We start from the raw sequence: 23146 nt of genomic DNA on the forward strand, positions 1-23146 counted from the left end.
AAGATTCAACCTGCAGACTACAATTAGAAAAAAGTAATATTTTTGAAAGCTTTGCACTATCCCTGTAACGAGCCACTGACAATTTAAAATAAAAAGCACACCCATTATCTGTGGATCTGTCAGTCTGTATTTTCATCTTCGGTAGCAGCTGTAATTAGATATCTCAGAGCACTGTCCAAAGATATTTGAAAACAATTTGGCCTTATACCACACTAATAGCACATTAATTCCACTGGTCAAAACACAGATCACTTACTTAACATTAGGGCATTCGTCACACACAACTTCTTGTGTCATTTGGAAGCGTCCAGGCCCCAGCTGTGTAGTCCTCATTTCCTGGCGGCAGTTACACTTTCTTTTCCCTGGTGCCTGCCGTGCCACTGGCTTATTTCTTATCACCTGCAAATGGGCAACATAGAAGTTTTCAGTAAGACAAACTATGCAAAACATCTAAAGCCGAGGTGTTAACAATTACACTAAAATAAAACAAATGTATGTGCTGGGGACAGTTTTACGGCTGTGTGTATACAGGTAAGCTGCATAGAGACGTGACTCGTAGATGGTGCTAAAGCATGCCCTTTGAATACAGACAATAGTCCCAACCGCTATCACCATTCAAAACAACAAGACCGCTACTTGTGCACATTCCATCCCACCTTAAAATTGAACTTCAGATGTCATAACTCTATAAGCATGCCCAACTATGAATTAGTTTCGTATTACGACCCATTTTACAAACTCCAGATGCTAGAGGAGGGCTGCAAACCTGACTTCTCAAAAAGGTTTTCAGTGTACAAAGTCACATTACATTCATACACTCCTGGGACTCCATCTGTATACTCATATTTGCTACACCATCTAAGTCCATCTAGGTATAATCACAGCTATAGGTGTGGCTTGTTCTGGTTGATGACAAAAGATGGTTAAAGGGTATTGATAATTTAAGGACATAACCAATTAACATAACAGGAATGCATTAATGAGAAACGTATTGTCCTTGTATTACATACTAGTTGTCAGATTATCATCTAGTGGCATACAAATGTTTACGCAGAAAATCATTTAGAAAGTGTCATAAAATGCATAACAAGCGGATCACATTATAGTTATCCTGAAATGGTATTCTGGATGTAATCTCTAGCGTTAGGCGCAGCAAATTTCCCTTTGGAAGGCACTGAAGCAGTTTTCAGTAGATCACCTGGACATCAAACAGACCAATACACCGGGACATTTCACACAAAGTGGAACCGCGACTGGGAGCTACTTTCACTTCAAACTAGGCCAAAGTCTCAAAAACGATGCAAAGCACCAATGATGTGACCTCAGGAGAGATTACCTACCTGCGCATGGCACTGGAGTGGCCCTACCAAGCAGAGACATAATAGAAAATGACAGCCTCCCCTGCAAAATGGGATACAGAGCTTCGTATACCTTGCAGATGTTCATTGACCTTTGGTTTAGTAAGGCCCCACGCCCAAAGAGGTTATATAGGCCAGCTTTACTCCCCTGCTGCGAGGAGGTGCTGGCTTGATTCCAAGAAGACCTGTACAAGGCCTAGCTGACTAATAAATATGTGTGGGATATGTTTCAACGGACCACGTTTGCACAAGAACTACAGGATCATTCCAGACCAGGAGTAGGAAAACCCAAGTATTGCATAAACTCAGTTGTGAAGCTGGAATGTTGTCAGCCTTTGAAGACAATCAGCTTGCACTGTGCCTATCCACACTGCACAAATGAGGTGCCTCTAGAGCCCCCTCCCCACCAGTCAGATGCATGCAGCCTGTCTTCACAACCCTGGCGTGAGACCTGGTCCTGTTTGCTGGAGGAGACTGTTCCAAGCCTGAGAGTGTTTTATTGTATAATTAAATCCATTACGGTTCCAGAAAAAGACACTTCTAAAGTTTCAGTTCAGAGCCTAATTCTAACTGCAGATACCAGTAGGAAATGTCAAATGGATGATTGCAAGATGCAAGCCTTTGAAGTTTGGGTACCTTAGAGAGACCATAGTTGGTGCTGACTTACTTTTACATTGGATGTCACTGAAATGGTCGCCAGTAACAAGGACTTTTCCTAACTGATACTGGACCCCTGTTCACCTTCTACTTCAACACAAGATCTTGGGAATAAACCACTGATGAGTAAAGTCAATGTTGTTGGGTGTTTTTTTTTGATTGGTGGGTTTTTGGAAAAGGAGATTGTTGAACATTTAATTTCTAGGTGCTAAAACTCTGCACATCAGGCTTCTGCCCACTGAACTGGCTGATCTGTTATCCAAGGATGTATCTACACGAAGACTTGGTTGAGGGTCACATATCTGTTCACTTGAACAAAACAACTTCCTACAGACAAGGGCTCTTGCAAGAAACAAGGAAATCAACAAGTTCAACAGACCCCTGAGTTGACCAAAGTGCAGTCCCACTGGATACCATTTGCCATAGTGCTTAGCAATTATAAAAAAATTGATGGTTTATCTTAGCCCAACAAGGTCCTAGCACCTTTCTCTCTTTGGAGATCTGGTTTTCCAATCTGCAAATAAAACTAAGTTATCAAGAGTTATTAATGTATCAACCTGTGTCATAGTTTGTAACCCCTATCACATTCTATAGTAAGCCTTTACTGCTTGCACTCGCTACCCAGACCAAGTCATGTGCGCCAATGAAGTAACTTGATTATACAACTGCAGTGTAATAGTATTGTGGCCTTGGGTTACCAGAGTTAACTAGGAGTATCCATAAAAAATACTGCCCAGTAACCAATAACTGCTAAAGGACCCATGAAAAAGCCTCACTGTGGGATGAACTCAGGTGAAGATATCTAGCTCAACTGCCTGGTTTTGAAGTACAAGACTATTTGGAACAAGTGGTAAACAGAAGGGCCATACAACCCAGTGTCTGTGCCACTGCGCTCAAAGAGGACCATGTCGAAGGTCGCCAGTTTAAAGAGATTGAGATTTAAAAATGTCTAAGTCAGTGTCGGGAGGATCTTGCTCAAGACAGTAAGGAAACCCGTTTCCATGCTGTGTTTGGGAGAACATTATTTAGTAGCTGTCCAAGGACTGGTAGCTGCTGCTGGGCATAAACAAATGTGTACTGCTGTTTGGAAAGTTAGTCGTAGGGCAGTAGTTTCATACTCATATTTAAATACACACTTACTCTCAGTCCAATCACACCTAACCAAAAACACCACAGGCAGTTAACTGCTAAGTACATGCTGGTCATTTGTGTACCATTACAGTTGCAATAAATGCATACACATTCAGAATACACACAATAAATGCAAGGACTTACACGTTAATAAGAGGCACAACAGTTGCATATGCAAATGCTGATAAGATTCTCTGAGAAGAGTAAACATTTGCAAGAAGAAGAGATTTAAATGTGGTATCACCACAAAGGAATTGATTAGTAACAATTACTTGTGCAGAAAATGTATGCACAGTGATTGGCTCTATAACAGGAGTCTAAGTATGAGAGAATCAACGAACCAATGTGGGTCTTTAAGTAGCATGATAAGATGTAGCATAAATGTTTGCCGTAAGCATTAAAGAAGAAAGCACATGTAGTCATCTTGTGAAGCAACAATTACTAGACAAATTGGCTATCAATTTCTGAAATTAGTACAGGTGAATAATGGAGACACTTTTTCAGATCCTAAATAATAAAGTACCTTGCGTATTTACAGGGCTCGAAAAATCCTTAAAATGTTACTAGACCTGCAGGCCGAGTAACTTAAATAATCTATTAGACCTAACTGTAATGTACTTGACCCGTAAACGGGTCTCAAATTGTGTGATCCTAGGCAAATAGTTTAGAGACGCCTTTTTCTTAATTCTCACATATGATTGCACCTTCAAATATGTGAGCTCAGCATTTCTGCAGTTTAAAAAAAAACCTCTTTTGTTTGATTAAGTAGACTAAAGTTTGCTGCATGCATCACAAGAATCTAGCCCAAATACCCATGAGGTCTAGCCCACATAACCTAGGACTTCTTTTAGTTTCATAACATTGCCATCAGGGCAGGAGTGTTTCTCAGTATGTTTAAACACTCAATTTTAATAAATATATTACTAAACTATGATGTGGTAACATATTGTCATCTACACACAGTAACTTTCCAAGAAATGTCCAAAAACCTCTCCACTAACTTACAGCTTTACTGATAAAACTATATAGTGTATTAATATGTGAAAACTGTGTTTCAGAAAACATATCCTTTGCACATCGACATGTAAAGTATTCTGATTTGTTTCCATCCTATTAAAATAAAAATAGCTTGACCTGATCGAATAAGACTAGTCAAACCAATACGAGTAGCCCTGATTTAGCATACAATGTCTCTTCTCTTTTCTACAGTATACACATAGCATACCAGTGAAACACACAACAGACTGATTCACTGCTACTTAGTTCAAGCCCAACACCCCATAAAATAAACAAGCCAGTAGGATGGTGGTCGGACTGCCGCCAATGCGGCAGTACGAATGCCTCATCACAACTCTGGTGGTAGGGCTGCCAGGGAACCACTAGCTCCACCAGGATTGGGGATGCCGGCGGTCTGGAGGTGGCGGCAATCCTAATCCACCAGGGCAGCGCTGCAAGCAGCACTGCCCTGGGACTATGACTTCTTTCTCTGCCAGCCTTTTCATGGCAGAGAACGGGTGCAGGGGGCCCCTGCACTTGGCATGGGCAGTGCAGGGCCCCCCTCGGCCAGCACCATCACAATGTTCACTGTCTACTTTGCTTTGCAGACAGTGAACATTGCGAGGGCTCTGGTGCACCCTGTGCTACGGAATTGCCGCCGACTTGATTACGAGCTACAGACAATGCTGTTTCCCAATAGGCCAGCGGGTGGAAGCTCTGGTATCCCTCCGCTGACCTAGCAGGAAACTCTTAATGGGGCTGGTGGGGAGGTAGCCGAGTGGTGGCAACCTCCCAGTCGGAAATTCAGCAGACGGTGAAAACCGTCTGCTGAACTCATCATCAGCCCCTATGTGCCTAATGAGGACACGATGAGTACTGCCCAACACCAAAGCCATCCCCCCAACCTCTACCCTGTTACTACCATCCCTAGCATTCCTGTCACAATTAATCCATCTGTCATGCACTTCCCTGCCCGCAACTGACCACTTTCTAGTTAGAGACACTCCCTGCCCATAACTGACTTTCTAGTTAGAGACTACTTGCCTGACAGCACAAGCCACCTCCTACCCACTTTTTCACCTACTTTCCAACCATCTTCCATGTCACAGTAATCAATCAGACATCCCACCAAAATTGCCTTACCCTCCTTAGGGTGATCTATCCTATAAACACTCATCGATTCCACTACTCTACTCCTATTGTAAGCTAGCTGAGAAAGATAATTGATTAAGTTATAACACCCAATTGGTCAACCTCTCCCTCTCTGCCCCCCAGTTACATTAAACCTTCTCTAATAGACCTGCCTGAAAACCTACCACTTCCCTTACGACTTGCCATGTCACTGCAATATATTCACCTACTGCCCTGCTCTACTTCTGGGGTACCCGTCCAAGCCAGGTAAGTCAATGCCACATCTTTTCTCAGACAGGCTATTGGCCCTGGCCAAACACTCATCCACTTCATAAACCTCCTCCTCCACTTTTCAGTCAGTGATCACTCCCAGACGGAAACAATCACTTATATAAACACCTACCACTCTCTTGCTAAGCACAATGGTTTCTCCCTGACAATTCTGTACATCTCCCAGACCACCTTTACAAGGTAGTCTACATGTTACAATTTTTTACATATGTGTATACCAACCAATTTATCAAACTGTAAAAAATTGTTGCAAGAAATTGTTTGAATACCATGTGAAGTGGTAAACATTAAACAACTGTATATATTTTCACAGGAGTGCTGGATGTAAAACAGCTAGCATATATTTCTGAAGAGTGCTAAAAGGCCCATATTTAAAAGAGGCATGCATGTAGTTTATCACCTAATTAAGGGCCTGATTACAAGCTTGGTGGTCGGACAACCTGGCCGCCAGACCAGTGGTGAGGAGACTGCTGCAGAGCTGGGGGTCTCCCAACCGGCCCCATTAAGAGTGTTCCAATGGGCTGACCGGAAGAAACAGCCCAGTGGAAAACGTGTGGCGGCATTGGACTCAGATCCACATGGAACAGAGTCCAATGCCGTTGCACCGGGGGTCCCCTTAGCACCTTTAGGATGGCACTGCCTGCACATCAGACAGTGCGTGTTCCAACGGTGCTGGGGAGGGGGCCCCTGCGCTGCCCACAGCAATGTTGTGGGGAGTGCGAGGGCCCCTCTGTGGCCCCCTGCACTTGATGTCTGCCAGCCTTTTCATGGCGGTTAAACTGTCATAAAAAGGTTGGCGGAGAACATGGTTGTATTCAGCCCGGCGGTGCTGACTTCAGCGCCACCGTGGCTGATTACAACCACGACCACCGTCATCCTGTCAGGATGAGAGATCCCGGCGGAGACAGTGTTCTTTTGGCGCCACCGACCACCAATCTTGTAATATGCCGGTCAGACTGCCCACAGCTGCGGTTGGCCCGACCTCCACCGTAAGTCTGGTGGTCTTTGGACTGCCAGGCTCATAATCGGGCCCTTTGTCTTCTGCCTTAGGGAAAGTATAAGCACCATACTGATCTGGAAAAACACTTCTTCATGAATTAAAATGGTGTTGAAAAGTGTTTTCCTTTTTTTCACAATGCCCTTGGAGCCAAAAGATACTACCATCTGATACAAAATGTCTCAGTGTGTGGCAATAAATACTATGGCCAGTGGTGAATTTCTCGCCATCAGTATGTTTCACACCTGTCCTAGTTATGTTGATTACCTAGGTTTGAGTAGCTTTCCCAATAGAGTGCCAGTGCTCAAAAAAAGGCACATGCTGTTTTTGGTCTCAATCTAAATCTTTCTGAAAACAATTAAGGAACTGTCAGATAATGTGGCACTTTAGAGATTTCTGTCATCTAAACATTCTGAAGAACTTAAGGCCTAAGTAATTTGCTTACAAACAACCCTAATATTATCTTTGTGATTTTATAGAAAACAAAAAAAGATATCAGTCCAAACGGTCCTCGTTTTGAGGTAGGTGTATAGAATGCTTATCGTACACAACTGCCTTGCTAAACTATTTATATTTGCTCCACAGCTGGGGTGTATGATCCCCATGGGATGTTTATAATTTCTCAATCCTTTAGAGTTCAATTTTATAAAGTCAAAAAAATTCCACACACTTACTTCCACGAAGTTCCCAGAAAATACTTCTTCCAGCGTCACTTCCAAATCCACAATAATGTCACTTCCTCTTGGAATGTTCCGGTCCTGCTGGCGTGGGTTTCCACCAAACATGAAGCCGAAGTCCCCAAAAAAGCTGTAAAGAAAGATTTGTAGATTAGAACTATGTTTTGGAGAAAACCTGCTTCAGCATAGTAAATATATACTAACCTATGTATACCTGGTAGTTGATTGTTCTGGTTGCAATTTTTTGTTGGCCAAATTAAAAAAAAAATCAAAGTGGTAAAACTCTCCAAGTAATACTGAGCTACAGTCAATTTAGAAGAGAGTTCCTAACAAGGGCATTTGCTCTAGGATCTATTGACAAATTTGAATGACTACAGACCTTGGGGCAGACCACAACATACTGCACTGCAGAAGTCTGTTCCAAAGTTCAGAAAGCAAAACATTGCTGACCTATGCTGCTCTGATTATCCTTGGTGAACAGAGCACAAGAACCACTAGAAAGGAGGTGATTTGACAATTTCCAGGAGATGGGATGCATGAGAATATCAACCTTCAGATTTTCCATTTCAAACAGCTTCACCTTACACAAAACTATAGCCCGCATGTCTGATTAGGCTGTGGCAGACTACAGTTTGGCTGACAAAGTGGGGCATGCAGGTGCTTTGGCTGGGTGGGTTATAAATACATTATGAGGGGCTTGTCTTCTTCACAAGATCTGCTTTGTCTAAACAAGTGTTGAATGGTGCATTTTATGTAATAATGGACCCGCACCAATCATTAAAAAATGGATGGAATTTAAAAAAAACATTACAAAAGGGTTTGCAGGATCTCCCTGAAGAACTTTATGGGAAATTAACACATTTTACAGAACAGTGGAGCAGCACCCTGCATACAACAAAAACATAAGTACACACATGTACATGCAAGTACCTAACTATAAGCATAAACTAAAGCATTAACTAAAGACTAGCTCACAACCTGATCTAAAGGTATGGGAGGCTCTTTAACAGCTTTTTAGAAGTACATAATAAGACATTTTGATTTGAAACCTGCTTGTTACAGAATAATGTAACAAACATCTGTGAAAACGACTGTTGACATGACCGTGTTCATCACTTACACAGGTAAGGAGCTTGTACAGTAAGGATAATGATACTGTGGAACAGGTTCCGGATAGATGTTTCCTAGTGGAAGATGCATATCATCTATCAAAATTATCACATAATCCTGAATGAGAACTAAGAACTTGATCTACTAACAGCGAGGTTGCAAATTGTTCTGCTGTTCATTTTGCAATACAACCTATGTATTAATAGTCATTGCAAAAACCAAAGTTGCACTCGGCTGCGGAATGAACGGCCTAAGGAATATTAATTAGTCAGGTATTTGCAACACTCTATGATTGCCTACAAAAACAGGGATGGGGGCCTGAAAACAACAAGTAGTCCATGTTCCTTAATTTTAAAAAAAGGTACTCGTTTGGGAAAACATCATGGGAGAAGGCCAGGGACCTTTAGATCACTGCCTTCTCCCTAACTGAGGCTGATGGCACAACACACAAGAGGAAGTTGTTTTGTGAATCACTTACAACCACCTTTGAAGGTCAGTAGCTAGCCAAAGGTTTGGAAGGCAAATGGCAATTAGGAGGAGGCAGCCCTTTTCAAGCCTCCTCTTAACTGCGATTTGGTATAGATTGCAAAACCCATTTTGCAACTTAAAAAAGCTTTTACGACACGCACATGGGTGAAGTACAATGAACAAATGCTCAAAAGCAGTTATAAACCCTGCAACTTTGCAACTCACAAGGTTTGCAACCACAAAAGGGTTTTGTACATCTGACTCTAGATTCTTATATTCTAAGACTTCTGAGATGGCTAAGTGCATCAGTGGTGCTGTATTTGATCAAAATGCATGTCTTTGGCCTGTGACAAAACACCTGGTCCTTTGAGCAATTTGAAATAAAATGCCTCCACGAGTAAATAGTGTGATAATCAAATCTGTCTCACTCTGGACCATCTCTGCCTTTGATTGACGGCCATACTGTGCAACTGATGTGTTGGATAAAACATAAACCTATCCTTTACATAAGTGTATCTATGATAAAACAGAATTTTCAAATGATCATACACCGATTAAACGTACTAAAGTCTTATTCTTATGTCCTCTTTTGATTCCCTAAAATACCAACTTAAATCTGATGTGATTAGACAAGTGATTCTCAAACCTTTTACAACCATAATTTTTAGAACTACAAACTTTAGCAACCCACCTAGCCTTAATGGGGCTATTTTTTACTATAAAGAAAGGAATCTGCTGCCTACAATAACGAACCTTGGTGGCTTGCGCATGAGGCAGCTGTGTGCATTGTCAAGGAGATGCGTTATAGCACGACCAGCACAAACTGATAGAACATAATCAGTTTTTTGAGCTCCTGGAACTTTCTTTGGCTGCTTTTACAGCCAATATAATATGTGTATAGTTTGCTTCTGACACCTCTTTGTTTGCGCAGAAGCTGAAATCAAGCTCCTTCGAGAAATGATACTGAGATATTCCTGATCTTGACAAATCTGCAGCATCTGCTTTACTGCTGGTTTTGTAGATCAATAGCAGGCGCCTGAGTTTGGGGCTGCAGCCTGCAGTGTCTTGATCTTGTGCTGTATGCACTTCTCTACAGGGCCAGAGGGGGGACTAGGCTACATAAGTAATTCAATGTTATTACTTACAGACCAGTCCTGCTAAAATTCCATAAGGGCTGAGTCAGAGTAAGTCACATTTCAAAACCGTGTGCTTGATTTGTAACTAAATCCACCCCTTTCCTAATGATCAAAATACTTTGTTTACAAAGTAAATGCAACATGACACCAGTGGATAGGGGCGCGCATGTTCACAATTACATCTGTGTTCTTGGCAGTGTCCTATTTAAATCATGTTACAGCAGATTAACTACTGACATATTTCCAGATCTTCACATCTCCCCATCTTTAACGAGAACAGGATAAAACAAATCTGATTACGTGATATACCAGGACTTTCACGACCCCTGGCCCATAAACCCGTCATTTCACACAATTTTGTTAGCGCAAAATGTATCCTCATTTCAATTTTTAGCGCTAGGGTGCATTTAAACAAAGCACTGCTAACAACAGCAGCTTGTGTTCTGAAGTTCGCATGCTTTCATTGTAAATGTTTACAGAGGATGGCGCATTTTGCTCAACATTTTCACTGCAAATTGCGCATAAGTAAGCAAAGTTGCATCATAAATGTCACATAACAAGTGTAATGTGAAATTCCTGAAATAATTACACCTGTGCAGTTTAAATTTCACACAGGCTTATTTAAATAGTCTGTTTGGGGTCCAGAATGCTCATTGGATAGTGCAAAAGTGGGGTAGATGTTTGCAGTTGAACAGTTTCTCCAGACTTCATCCCAAGTGTCACATGTAACCCCCAGTCAACACGATTGTTTTGTAGTTTTAGGACTGGTCTGTGTATAGTAGCTAGTAGTTTCTAGACAGCAATGGCCACGTATCCTTTCAAAACTAGTTTTCCATCCAATTAGGGAAGGTGCAAATTCCCTGCCGTAAAGGTTAGAAGTGTATACAAGTCATATTTTCCAGTTCATATTCTCATTGTAATTCTCAGACGGACTAAGGAATGCTTTTTGTCTACAGGTATTTAAGTAGGATACTTTTATCATCCTGAAAGGGAAATATGCCCACAATTTTAATATAACTGATAATACTTATTCATAACAGAGGGTTGCATGAGTTGAGTTTTTATTATTCTATTCTCTATTTTGACCCTATTGTCTATTCAGGGACTGAATATATGTATATTTTATGGCTACTAAAAGGCCCATTAAATCTGACTGAAGGCCTTCGCTGCATCCAATACCACGCATCCAATACCACTACGTTCATCAATGAATCTAAAGAGATAGATTTATAATATATAGATTTCATGGGTGGTGGTGAGGGTGGTGGGGGTTCTTCCCTTCTTTATGTAGGACTGCTTCTGTAGTACCTGCTACAGTAGTGAAAACTGAACTGATCTTTGCAAAATTAAGTCATATTTTTTCCGTGTGTGGTTACAGTATCTTGAAATTGCTTGTAAAAAGGTGGTCAGTAACTGATGTGGGTTTGGGGTTTTTTGTCTTTAAGATTAAGGTTGCCTTGAATATTTCTAGTATTTTTATTGCTGCATTAAGATGTATCTTTAACTGATTGTCCAGTTCCTTAGGTGGAAAGATATCCAGGAACTTAGTGTATTCTTCATTAGTGATGTTCATGTTGGAGTTATAGAGTTTATGACAGAAGTCATAAAAGCACTTAAGGATGTAAGTGGTGTTTGTTTCTAGGACCCCTTTCCGGCTTATTTTGACAATAGACCACGTGCTTGATCACAAAAATTTGACATAACTTGAGAGGGTTTTCCAGGCTCTTATGATAATTATTTTATTGCATTCATATTCCAGTTTCTTCTGTTCATCTACGTTTGGGGCCCCCATTGGTGGGACGAGCACACATTCTAGTGTGGCAATCTCTTTTACCAGGGCAGTTAATTTTGATTCTTAGATTTCTTGTTTTGTCATGATGTTTATTGTGGTTCCTCTTACTGTAGGAGTCATGGCATCAGAGATAGTAGTTATATCTATCTGACTATTGGCAATCACTTTAAAGTTGTTTTGCGTGGCCATTAGGATTCAGTCTTTGAAGTTGACATCAGCAAATAGTTCCTCATTTATTCATTATAATTGTGTGCATTTCATGTTATTGGGGAAGCTAAGGCCAACCAATATACATGAATGGTAGGAGACTGCAAATGGTTAAATTTTCAAATTGTTTACTATTGGGGTGTGGATGCCATTTGTGAGTATGTAGTCTATACTTGTGCGAGTATTGTGGGGGGTGGGAGTAGAATGTGAATTCTCTGCCCATGGGATTATGAAGATGCCAGGTATCACATAATTTGTGGTTATTCGAAAGACTGTTAATCTGAGTATGTGATTTACTTGATCTAAATTTTCATGTTGAGATTTTGACAAGACTTATACCCCAGGGTAGATTAAGGTCCCCACCCATTAAGATACCTCCATTTTGCAGATGCGACTTAATTTTTTGAGGGTGGCCCAGAATTTGGGATAATTGCCTGTGGGTGTGTTAATGTTTAAAGGGTATATGTGTTAGTTATCTCTTAGTAACTCAGTCACCAGGAACTTTTTTTATTACTTGAAACAATGGAAAGGTCTAATTTCTTAAATATTAGTGTGATTATCCCCATTTTAGGTTGAGTTTGGCAGCGTGCAGCGCTGTCTGAAAGATGTGTTATATTTCATATGGGCTTTTAACCATGACCACTCTCGCCATTCGTTCTTTGTTGCGTTTGTCTTAAATGCTTCACTTTTCTTGGTTCACAGTGCTAAATGTCCCTCCTTTGTGTGTCAAGTTCCTGCCCAGGGAGCTTTCACTAAGATAAAATTTTTACTGGCCATCACACTACCTCACACTTCCTCTTGTTCCAGCATGTCATGGTCCCTCCTCTCACCTGGTTTCGGTATTCCTCTTAATACTAGCCGCAATTTTTTCTCCTTGCGGCTCGGCGCCATGCTTTATGTTTGATTTATATTGTTCCTCAAGTGCCTCTTTAACATATTTTCTATTATCCTATTTATTGCAGGAAACAGCCTACACATTTTGCGCTATTTGAGAAGGAAATGCCGTGGCAGCTTTTAAAATAAAAATAAAAAAAGGAATAACTTAAGGCCTCAGGCCCTTACAGAAGATTTCCATGGAACGTGCACGTTTGATTCTTGGAAAAGCCGTAAGCCCACGCACTTGGTGCAAAAAATATAAAACACGAATATAGAGTAAATGGTATTCGTTTTAAACAGTTCAAGGACGACTTATTCTGCAAACCAAAATGCTTTTAATATACTCCTAGTTTTTACACTTCTTTACTAAGAAGGTAACAGAAGATAAAAGGATTTACCCAGATCCAAACGTTAGTTGAGTAAGAAAGTCAGGCCTAAAGCCCAAATCTCAGAGGGCAGCTACTAAAACTCGTCTTCTTTGCAGAGTACTTCAAAGCGACTTGCACCAAATATCAAAGGGTTGTCCTTCTCTATTTTCGGTTAGAATAAATGTGTTAAACATAACACAATATATGCATGTTCACACAAACTAAAGAACATATCAGATGCTTTTTGCTGCAGAGTTCCTCTCCGTCTTTGAAATTCTAGCATGGAAAGGTTTGTGAAAATCCTAGACATTCCTACCTCACACTGAATATTGTTTTATTTGATGTTTCAGATCTAATGTCGAAAAGAGGTAAGATCTTGAAATAAGGGATAGAGATGCCCACATTTTTGATAGGCCAGCACATTTAGACACCGTGACGTTGAGATCCGGCAGCACCGCCAACATAGCCCAGGTATTTGTCAGCCCCAAAATTGAAGGATAAGAAAGGGCACAGACGAGGCGACACTAGCCATTAGGACACTCGCCTAATTTTGCTGCTCCCTGAAGGGCTGCTTTCAAAGCTGGGTGGGCTACCAAGTAATCCCCCCATGGACTAATTTTATTCACAGCCTCCCCTAGTGCATGGCTAGTCTGATCTTTTTGCCAGGGCTGATTTTGGTTAAGAGTATGGTCCTGGGCACATGCAGAGTGAGATGGCAATTTGCTACACGCTGCTCAGACAAGTAGTCTGGTTGCTTTAGTGTGAATGTGAGCGTACATTCTGCTGGTGTTTGTGGGCGCACACAGGTTTCCGGTCCCAGGCTGTGCCAGAGTCAGAATTGCACACATGGGGTTTGCACTGCATGCCCCCACACTAAAGGGTGCATCTCCTTGTAAAGAATCCTGGAACACTATCACATGAGCCCTCTGTGCAGCAGACCAGGTTGAAACCATCCACTTTAGCTTTGACACAAAGATTGGCAGACTGCAGTACAAGCAAAGATGGATAATGCCAGCTGGTATACGAGAGAATGCGCGGGTATGTGAGGGCTTATGGGTCTGCTTGTGTGTGGTGTGTGTGTTAATGTGTGCATGGTCGGATAAGTGGATATATACCGGTTACTTGTCATATAGGAAGAGTACCAGTGTATATAATAGTCCTGCCAACATTTAGCATGAATTGTGAGTACCTGTCTGTGCCATATTAAGGCATGTCATATGCTGTAATATGCAGAGCTCAAAGGTACGTTATAATAATATCTGGCATATATTTAGTCATAAGTAGATCACCTTGTCACAAGGGGCCACTGCTACTGGTTGAGGTACCATGTAATAAAATGCACAACTACAAACATATAAACTAATACAGTCAAACATGCACAAACCATACACCCAAATCTGCACAGAAACCATGATGCCCAAAACAAAGCCACACACCGATGCACTGCCCACCAAGCCATGCAAAGCACTCTCTGACAAACCATCCAACTATGTTTCACACAAAACAAAAGAAACATGTAAAAAAGCAGACCTCTTGGCTATGTCAATGGTTGCTTTGCATACGCTTCAGCGGGGGCTTTTCCCTCTTTTGTGTAACTGGCAATCAAGTCTCTATGTGTATTCTCTGTTCAATTATTTATTGATGATCATTGTAGAGTGCTTCATGCTGCTGCCCAATACTTCAGAACAGTAACAGAAGGGAAGAAAATACAGAGTATGGGGTAGATGGAGTCCAATCGAACACATTCAGATTAAGTCTACATTTCTCCAATGGACCCTGGAAACATGGTAACCTTTTTTGGTTTCCATTTCTAAAGATGTGCTTCATCTGTAAAAGTCCATCCACGAGATTTGGTGATCATGCCAAGGTCACGAAGACAGTACTAGGGTACAAGTCACTTTCCATGGCTCTCTCAAGTGCTGAGGATGTATACGACTCAAATGGCTTAGGATAGCTCTCTAGGGTGCTTGGGATAAACACGGTTCTCCACGAGAATCCGCTTTAGTAAACGCATCCGTTTGTGGGTTGCTGGCAGGCGTAAAAAGCTCATTTTCTCTGTACACTTATTTTAGGACATGAATGGGGTCCTATAAGGTCTGCCACTTCTGGAAGATGTATTGGAGGCTGGGGCAAGCTCAAGCTGACTAATGGACAACAGGATAGTTATTTGTATCAACAATTTTAGATAAGGAAGCAGTATACATGGTTTCGATGTGCAAACGATATTCAAAAAGTTGCAAATATGCAAACATAAGCACCTTGATAAACATGTTGAGTGCATATAAATGTAGCATGTTCGTTTTTCTTATTTTGAGTTGTGTGTGTGTGTGTGTGTGTGTGAGATTATCACCTCTTGTGATTTTCAGCCCACTTCATCGGGCATTTGGGGGGGCGGTTGAAATTTACTAATGCAGATCCTTTGAGTGCATTCTGCAAGTGTAAAGTCATGCATTTCAATAATGCAGGATATGCTGTGCCATTCAGGCAGAGGGTTGGGTTACTGCCCACATCCAGCACACAATACCTGTGTTCTGTCTCCACAAGAAACCCTACGTCTGGCGATGTCCCTTCTGCCTACAGAAGACATCAGCTCCTGCTAGCCCATGGCAGGCCATGCAAGCAGTGCCACGGGTATAAAAACAAGCATTTGCAATGCAAAGGGTCTTACGTATCCTTGAGCTAGAGCAATTAGCATTGTAAACTCCTAATCAGACTTTTCTTGCCACATAAATTGAAAATGAAAATAGACCAGTTTCACATAACTAACTGGACTTTTCTTACCATATAAACTGAAAAGTAAAAGCTTCAAATAAGCGAGTTGACGGCCACCATCAGTGCAAAGCAGACATACAAAGGAAAATAAAAGTTCACTCGTAGTGAAACCTATCAGCAAAAGTGCAATTATCCATGTAACCGGCAAAAGTGGAATTATCTACGTAACCTGGAATTAACTCTGTAACAGGGTTGATGTCATGCAAAGTGCTCGACTTCTGCTCAGCGAGATCGCGCTGCGAAAAAAAGAGATAAAGTAGTCCAGAAACCGGATGGAAAACGCTTGAGCCTCGTAGGTTTTCATTACTTGGTCGCTGCGCTTGAGGAGGGCTAAACACCGGAAAAGGCTTGACTAATGAATGCCTTTCACTAATGAAAGCAAGCAGATTTTAAAAGACAAGCCTACGAACCAATGAAAGAAACTGACGTGACATGGGCGTGGTTTGAAGCCCAAAGAGAGATTGCAACATGGGACGGAGCGCTTTGCGCTCGCCCCTCAACAAGGGGCAGTGACTAGAGCTGTAAATAATAATCAGCTTCTCAGTTATTTTGTGCTTTTGCAAAAGGCGCTCAAAAAACTGCTCTCAGGAAGTGAAATTCTTATTTTCACTTGACCTTGGACCACCAAGTAAATCCAAGAAACAACTGGAGGCCTGGACCACAGAGTGCACTTAGGATAATATGTTAAGAGGCGTGAAACTTTGTATCAGTCCACCACAATGCTTTATGGCACATGTTGTGTCAGTAGATTATCTAAAACCGATACACAAACTAGCACACCCAGATCTAACTACTGAAAATTTGTCGCAGTCTTACAATACAATAATGAACCAACTTTCCCCAAACCAAGTAAAGGTTTTCTGACCAGCCCACCTCACACTTATTCTGATTTAACGACACTCTTCCAGATCTCTGAAAAAGGTTTTTTGTTCAGTGCTACAGAGAATTAGATCTTTTAGGTGGTGCTTCAAATGGAAATCAGGGAGTCCTGAAACTCACTTTCCAAAGTACCCGTTTGCTCTAGAAAAGTGCCTGTATTCTCTCATTAGATGTATTGTAGTAGTGCACAGAAGTGCAGGTATTCTCAGTTTCACAATAAAGAAGTGCTGGCACTCAGCACCGGACAGTACCTGCTCATTTAAAGCACAGATCTTATGGATTAGAACAGTTGTTCCCAACCTTTTGACTTCTGTGGACCCCCACTTTACCATTACTGGAGCCTGGGGACCCCCCACTGAATCTTTAAAGGACTCTGGGAACCCCCTACTGAGTCCTTACTGAAAGGTGAGGACCTAATCTATTGATGTTATTTAGTTTTCTAAGCAGTCGCGGACCCCCTGAGGAGGCTTTGTGGACCCGTAGGGGTCCCCGGACTACAGGTTGGGAACCACTGGATTATAAGACTAACTGGAGCTCCCCCTTCCGTAGCCCCGTCCTTCACTGATAACCTGTAGATTTAGGGGTGGAGTATTATTCTGACTTACTTTTTTGCCTTCGGATACTTGCCAGACAGGGTAAATCTTGGTGCAGTTTCTCCCCGTGTATAAATATTACTACATTTAATCAACACAGCATCTCCAGCTTTATGTTGGAGAACATCATCTCTAATTTCATCAGAGCACCGTTTACACGATTGATTGCCATTCAGCCATTAATCAAGTAAGAGTGCCATTGAAATTTCTAGAGTGCTGTATTATGTCAATAGACATTTTTGGTATTCCTGCTTGAATTCTTTAGGGTCAGTTTTCTAAATATGAGATCCTCTTGGTTTTTCTTCAACTTGGCATAGTCTTTACTGCACTGCCTGTCACATCATCAAGATTGGGCAATGCATTTTGTTAGAGTACAAGACTATTTATAAGTAAAGTCACCTTTTTACACGGGATCCAGTGTTAAAATCACCCACAGCACGAGAAACATGCAAAGTTAATAGGCAGGGCGTCATGGAAAAGGCCTTGAAGCATGTTCTCTTGGCCTAAAGACTTCATACTTTGATTTGTATCAAAAGTCAAACTAAATTTTTCAAACTTATAATAAAATATATTTGTGCTAAAGCGAGTATTCTAGGTATAGTGGAAACCATTTTGGAATGATTCAACCACTCTAGACTAGGATGTTTTTATTTAGATTCCGCAATATATCAGAATCCATTAGGATTTTGCCTGTATAAACACATGCCCTCTCCAGTTGTGCTCTTCCCTAAATCTTGATACCACAGGACCACTTCCAAGCCTAAACAATTGAGTTCCATTCTCACCTTCTGCATTTCATGGCACTTGACTGCTGTCTTCCTATTTAGATCCAGGAATTTGTTTTTCCTACCAACTGCTGCTTTAATTACCAGGTCTGGATCAGATCACACTTTGGGGACAATAATCAATTTATTCAAATAAACCTCTGCCAGTGCCTGATTGGCTAGCCTGAATCCACTAAGGGTATGTGCCTAGTCTGCCACCAACCTCTATTGTACTTTCAATCTCAGAACTTTTTGCAAAAACTTGGACAGAGTTTCCCTCTCCTGTCAATGTTTAATTTGATGTGATGGTTGTGGGTGGAGCCTATGGGCACTTGCTTTTGTCTACAGGACTTTTTTTTTCTGGGTCAAAGTCTGTTGATAAAAATAAGAGATTACGGCATAAAAGGAGAGAAAAAGGGAGAAGAGAAAAAAACGAAAAACAATGACAATGGTGGAAAACAGGGATGAAAAAGAACCTGCAAGAGTGAGATGAAGAGCAGGGGTGTATGGTGGTGGATGAAAGAGGTATGAGGTGGAATTAAAAAATAGCACCAACAAAGGGCTTCTGTGAAAAGCTCTGGGTGCCAGCACTTACTCATTTACAAATTAAGCACTGCCTCATGCAGTAACAAAATCCACAAAGTGCAAGTTAGATGCACAATCACTATTCTCTAGGTGCTCTATCTTGGCTTCCAACTGAAAAATACAGGTTAGAGCACAGTTAACGTCTGCTAACACCTTCTGCTTCTTACTCAAATTGACAATGGTTGGACCAATTTTTCCCAACTTCTCCTACTCACCTTGTTCCGCCATCTCCAATGTTCCCCTCTATAGCTATGATCTTGGAATCTGTGATGTTGTTTGCAACTTCTTGATGGTTGCCATGAACAGGGACTTTCCTTTGGGCAAACCAACTATCCCATTTCATCTGCTGACCTCCATTCTAAGCAGGGCTTGGAGAACAAAAACCTTATTTCCTCACTTCACCATTATTTTCCTTAACTAGCATCAGAATACAACAGTAGGCGCCTGTCTAATCAAGACAACTGACCTCTGGGGATCCAAGTACTATGAAATATTCAGTTAGCCACAAAGGGGCCGAAGGGGCCTCCTCCGTGGTCACTCTGAAGAGCGGGTAAGTATTCAGACCCTCATCAGAACTTCCAGCCTCATGTCAGTGCTGTTCAAGGAAGTCCTCTCCCTTGCATCAGCACTAATTTCTTCATTTGTGAAGTGCTGTCACCAATGCGGTTACTCACTGACAACACCCATTGATTTTCAAAATGGTAAAAGCCATCTTCGAGCTAACAGGGAGTGAAATGAATCGTGCTGGAGAACTCTATGCCCCATCTTGAATTCTGCCTCTTGTTCTGTAAAGCTACATACTGTCACACTCCACATTGACAGGAGAGGGAAACTCTGTCCAAGCTCAAGCTTCACTTTATCGAAAAGATACTGAGTTAAGTATAATGAAAAATCAACACATTTAAATTAATTCCCTACCTCGTCATCCTACACCCTCCACTAGGCTTATTACTTTATTGTGTGACCTAAAATGAGTACCTGCAGCAGTTGAGTCCAGCTTAGTAATTCACAGGAGAACAAGTACTCCTTTTCACAACATGAAACAATAACACCTGCTTACATTGGACATGCTTTACTTAATCTAGCATTCTCCAAGAGTGTTTGCTTTTTTCAGCCAACATATTACTCAGCTCCCCTCCCTCTTAACCTGGAGGAATAGTGTAATCTTTTTCACAAATGCTGGTTCATATTTTACTTGTATTGTTTATTTTGTTTAAATATGCAGCTCACACATCTGGAAACAGTCTTATTATTGGTTTCTGAGCGTTTTGTTTTCACTGGGATTCCAATTCTGTGCTTATATTGATGGAATTCCCAGTAGGTCGGTGCTCACATTGCTACAATTCTGACAGAGGTAATTATCTTCTGTGCATGTTTTTCTCTGATTTCATTTATTTAATAATTTATGTATTAAACCTCTGTACTACGTACGATAAAGTCAAAACTTCATTTCATAAATTTATACATGGAGTTTTCAGCTCACTAGGCTACGTATTTTTTTCAAACCTCATGTTGATGTGCTTAGAACTTCCTGCTTATATTGTATGTGTGTTTAAGTCCAAATTGCTTTTTTAACACTGTCTCTGTTTTTTTATTTTTTTTTTAAAGAATTTAATAGTTTCGGGAACAGGGCATTTTACAAAGTAAAGCTCTTGGTTGTTAAATTCCAATGGAAAACAAACACACTTTTTTTCCTGTGTTGGCGTCACTCTAACATAGCACCTTATGTGGCCAAAAGAGGTCCCAAGAGACAGCTAGAGACAGCCTTTGGTACTGCACCCTTTCCCTGCTTCATGCACATTAGAACAGTAAATGTTGTACTTTTTTTCAGCCAGCATATTTAAGTGTAAAAGCGTTCGTGTAACCATGTTGTTCCTGCTTACATTTCACATGCTTTACTTAATCTTGCATTCTCTATTGGTGTTTGCTTTTTCCAGATGTTTTTTCTCAGCCGGCATATTACTCTTGCCTCCCTCCCTCATAACCCGTTTCCAATTTTATGGTTCTCCAGCGCCTCAAAATCATACGAATGGCAATAGCGCTATGCAAATATCACTCCACTGAATACAAAGAAACAAAAGTTAAGAAACAAACAAACAGAAAAATGCAAAAAAAAAAAAAAAAAAAAGCCATTTTCTTCACCTAGATCTCTACCTTTCACAAATGCGAGACCAACTGAATTTCAAATGCTTGTTCTTTTTGTTTGCAAGTGAGCCTAGGGCATCCTCAATCTAATAATGACTCATGCTCTGGAATTTGATATCTCCGATTTTTTTTTTTAACTGTATGATATGTCTATCATGTTTCTGCCAATTGCAACTTACATTTATTTATATATTTATTGTTTAAGTCAGGTAAAGCCTGAAAAAAGTAACAGGAAAAGTCTGGAGCTTGATTTTAATCCCTTCCATCTCCCTGAGGACTACAATTGGACAGTGGGGGTCACAGGTGTACCCCCACACTCAGTGGGGCTACACATGTGACCTCCACTAACAGGATTTGAATTCAAGTATGTGATGTTTGTCAACATCTGGGTATACTCCTTGAGCATGTGGTTGTCACTGATTAACTCTCAAGGTTTGTGTTCTAAATCAGTTCTTGCAACATATCTAACCAGAGGCCTGAAATCAAACTAAAGACACATATATAAAAGCCAAGGAAACATTTTGTCATCTTAAATGTCCAGTAAGAGATGAGCAAGAACTGAACCTTAGTAGAACAATACTTTAATATCTTTATAATGTTTATGAATCTTAGCATTTCTCAGCGTGATCATGAAAGAGAGAAAAAGTGAGAAATTGGTGCATTCAGTCTTAGCACCTTATGTAGGATCCAGTCACACATGGTCTGTATTGCACTGTGTTAGGTTTGCAATGTCAGATTCTAGGATGCCAGGCTCACAAACAACATTTTCCCTTTTTCAAAGTTTAATTCTGGCAGGGCCCACAAATCAGAAATATATATTTAGCATTTTTTTAAATTTTATGTTGGGCCAAGAATCCTTTTATTCAGGTTACTGTATCTTTGCATAGTCTTGCACAATCTTAATCTAAGTTATTTCAAATAAATAATTTGCACTTTTTTAATTTGGGCTAGTATCTGCTCCATGTGTGGGTAGAACAAAGGCCTGTAAATTAGAGCTCTGGGTTATTTTGGTAGAGTTGTTGTATGTGTCTGTATCCAATGTGCTCTTTTGATTTCAAAATCCTTATAGCAGGCTTTTCTAACGAGTATCTCATGAGCTACTGGTAGCTCTCCACTGCCTAGAAGTATATCTACTGTGTCCAGTCTAGCCTACTATATTCTAAACCTTTGCTTGACTGAATTAATATGTGTACCAAAATTGAAAAAAGTGTATTAAAAACGAGAATGTCTATATTTTCAGAACTGATAAGCTGATGACTGAATTTCCAAAATATATTTAAAGCTGATATTTGAGTGATAAATCATGTGGCATTAGTGAGGTTTATTGCTAATATTACCTTGATACCAGGGGCATTTATGGTATTGATGTCATATTACCCACATAAAGGATTTCCAAATTGACAAAGCCCTTCAAAGCCCTTTTTTTACATTACTGCTGGGTCTCCTGCCTGATGCAGATGTGATCACTGTGGTTAAAGTTACAGACAGTGGCCACTAACAATCTTGTCTGATGTAAACACTATCTTTGAGTGTCAGGTAAGCAGGACAGTGAGCACCGGTCATTGGATACTCAAGATGCTGAAAAGATTTTCAGTTCATTCCAGGGGAGCTCAGGGCTACTGTAGTTCTGGTGCTTATCAACTTGCGCATAGATTATTGTAACGCCCTATATTTAAATACTGCTAAACATTCCCTCAACAAGCTCCAACTGATTCAAAATGTGGTTGCATGCTTAGTTCAAGAGCTACCAAAGAGCCACTCAGTAAGGGAGGACCTGAGGATCTTACACTGGCGTCTGGTCAGGAAAGGGATCACCTTCAAAGCATTATGCTTTATGTGCACAAGGCATTGCATCAGTCTGGCTTTACCTGATATGCCCCCAGTAGACCTTTGAGATCGGCAGGTAATAAGGTAAATGTCCCCAAATTTAGGAAGGTCAGATAGGAGGGGGGAGGGGGAGAGAGCCTTCTCAGTGGCAGCGGCCAGGAATGTGCTACCAGTTGACATCAGAATGATAGACTCATATATGCAGGGCATTTCAAATCTGGTTATTCAGGACACTTTAGGATGTTCTAGGGTATGTACGGTTCTGATGTGCCGGTGTGTCGCGTAGGCTCTCATTATTCTAATGAGACTACTGGAGTTTGAGCAGCAAGATCGTCTACGGTGTGGGAGACTAAGGGCCAGATGTATGAAACGTTTTTCCACTCGCA

At 41.0% G+C, this 23146-nt stretch overlaps 1 protein-coding gene across 1 annotated transcript in view; it reads right to left on the reverse strand.

Annotated features, from left to right (window-relative positions):
* DNAJB11 (DnaJ heat shock protein family (Hsp40) member B11) overlaps window positions 1–23146 on the reverse strand; it is a 140102-nt gene that overhangs the window by 24166 nt on the left and 92790 nt on the right. Inside the window, exons 4-5 of the mRNA XM_069225796.1 lie at window positions 7236–7368; window positions 257–399 (exon numbers count right to left, since the gene is read on the reverse strand). Coding sequence (XP_069081897.1) covers window positions 257–399; window positions 7236–7368 — 276 coding nt within the window. The remainder of the gene's footprint in view (window positions 1–256; window positions 400–7235; window positions 7369–23146) is intronic.

This window comes from Pleurodeles waltl, chromosome 3_1, assembly GCF_031143425.1.
Source record: "Pleurodeles waltl isolate 20211129_DDA chromosome 3_1, aPleWal1.hap1.20221129, whole genome shotgun sequence".
NCBI classification, from domain to species: domain Eukaryota; kingdom Metazoa; phylum Chordata; class Amphibia; order Caudata; family Salamandridae; genus Pleurodeles; species Pleurodeles waltl.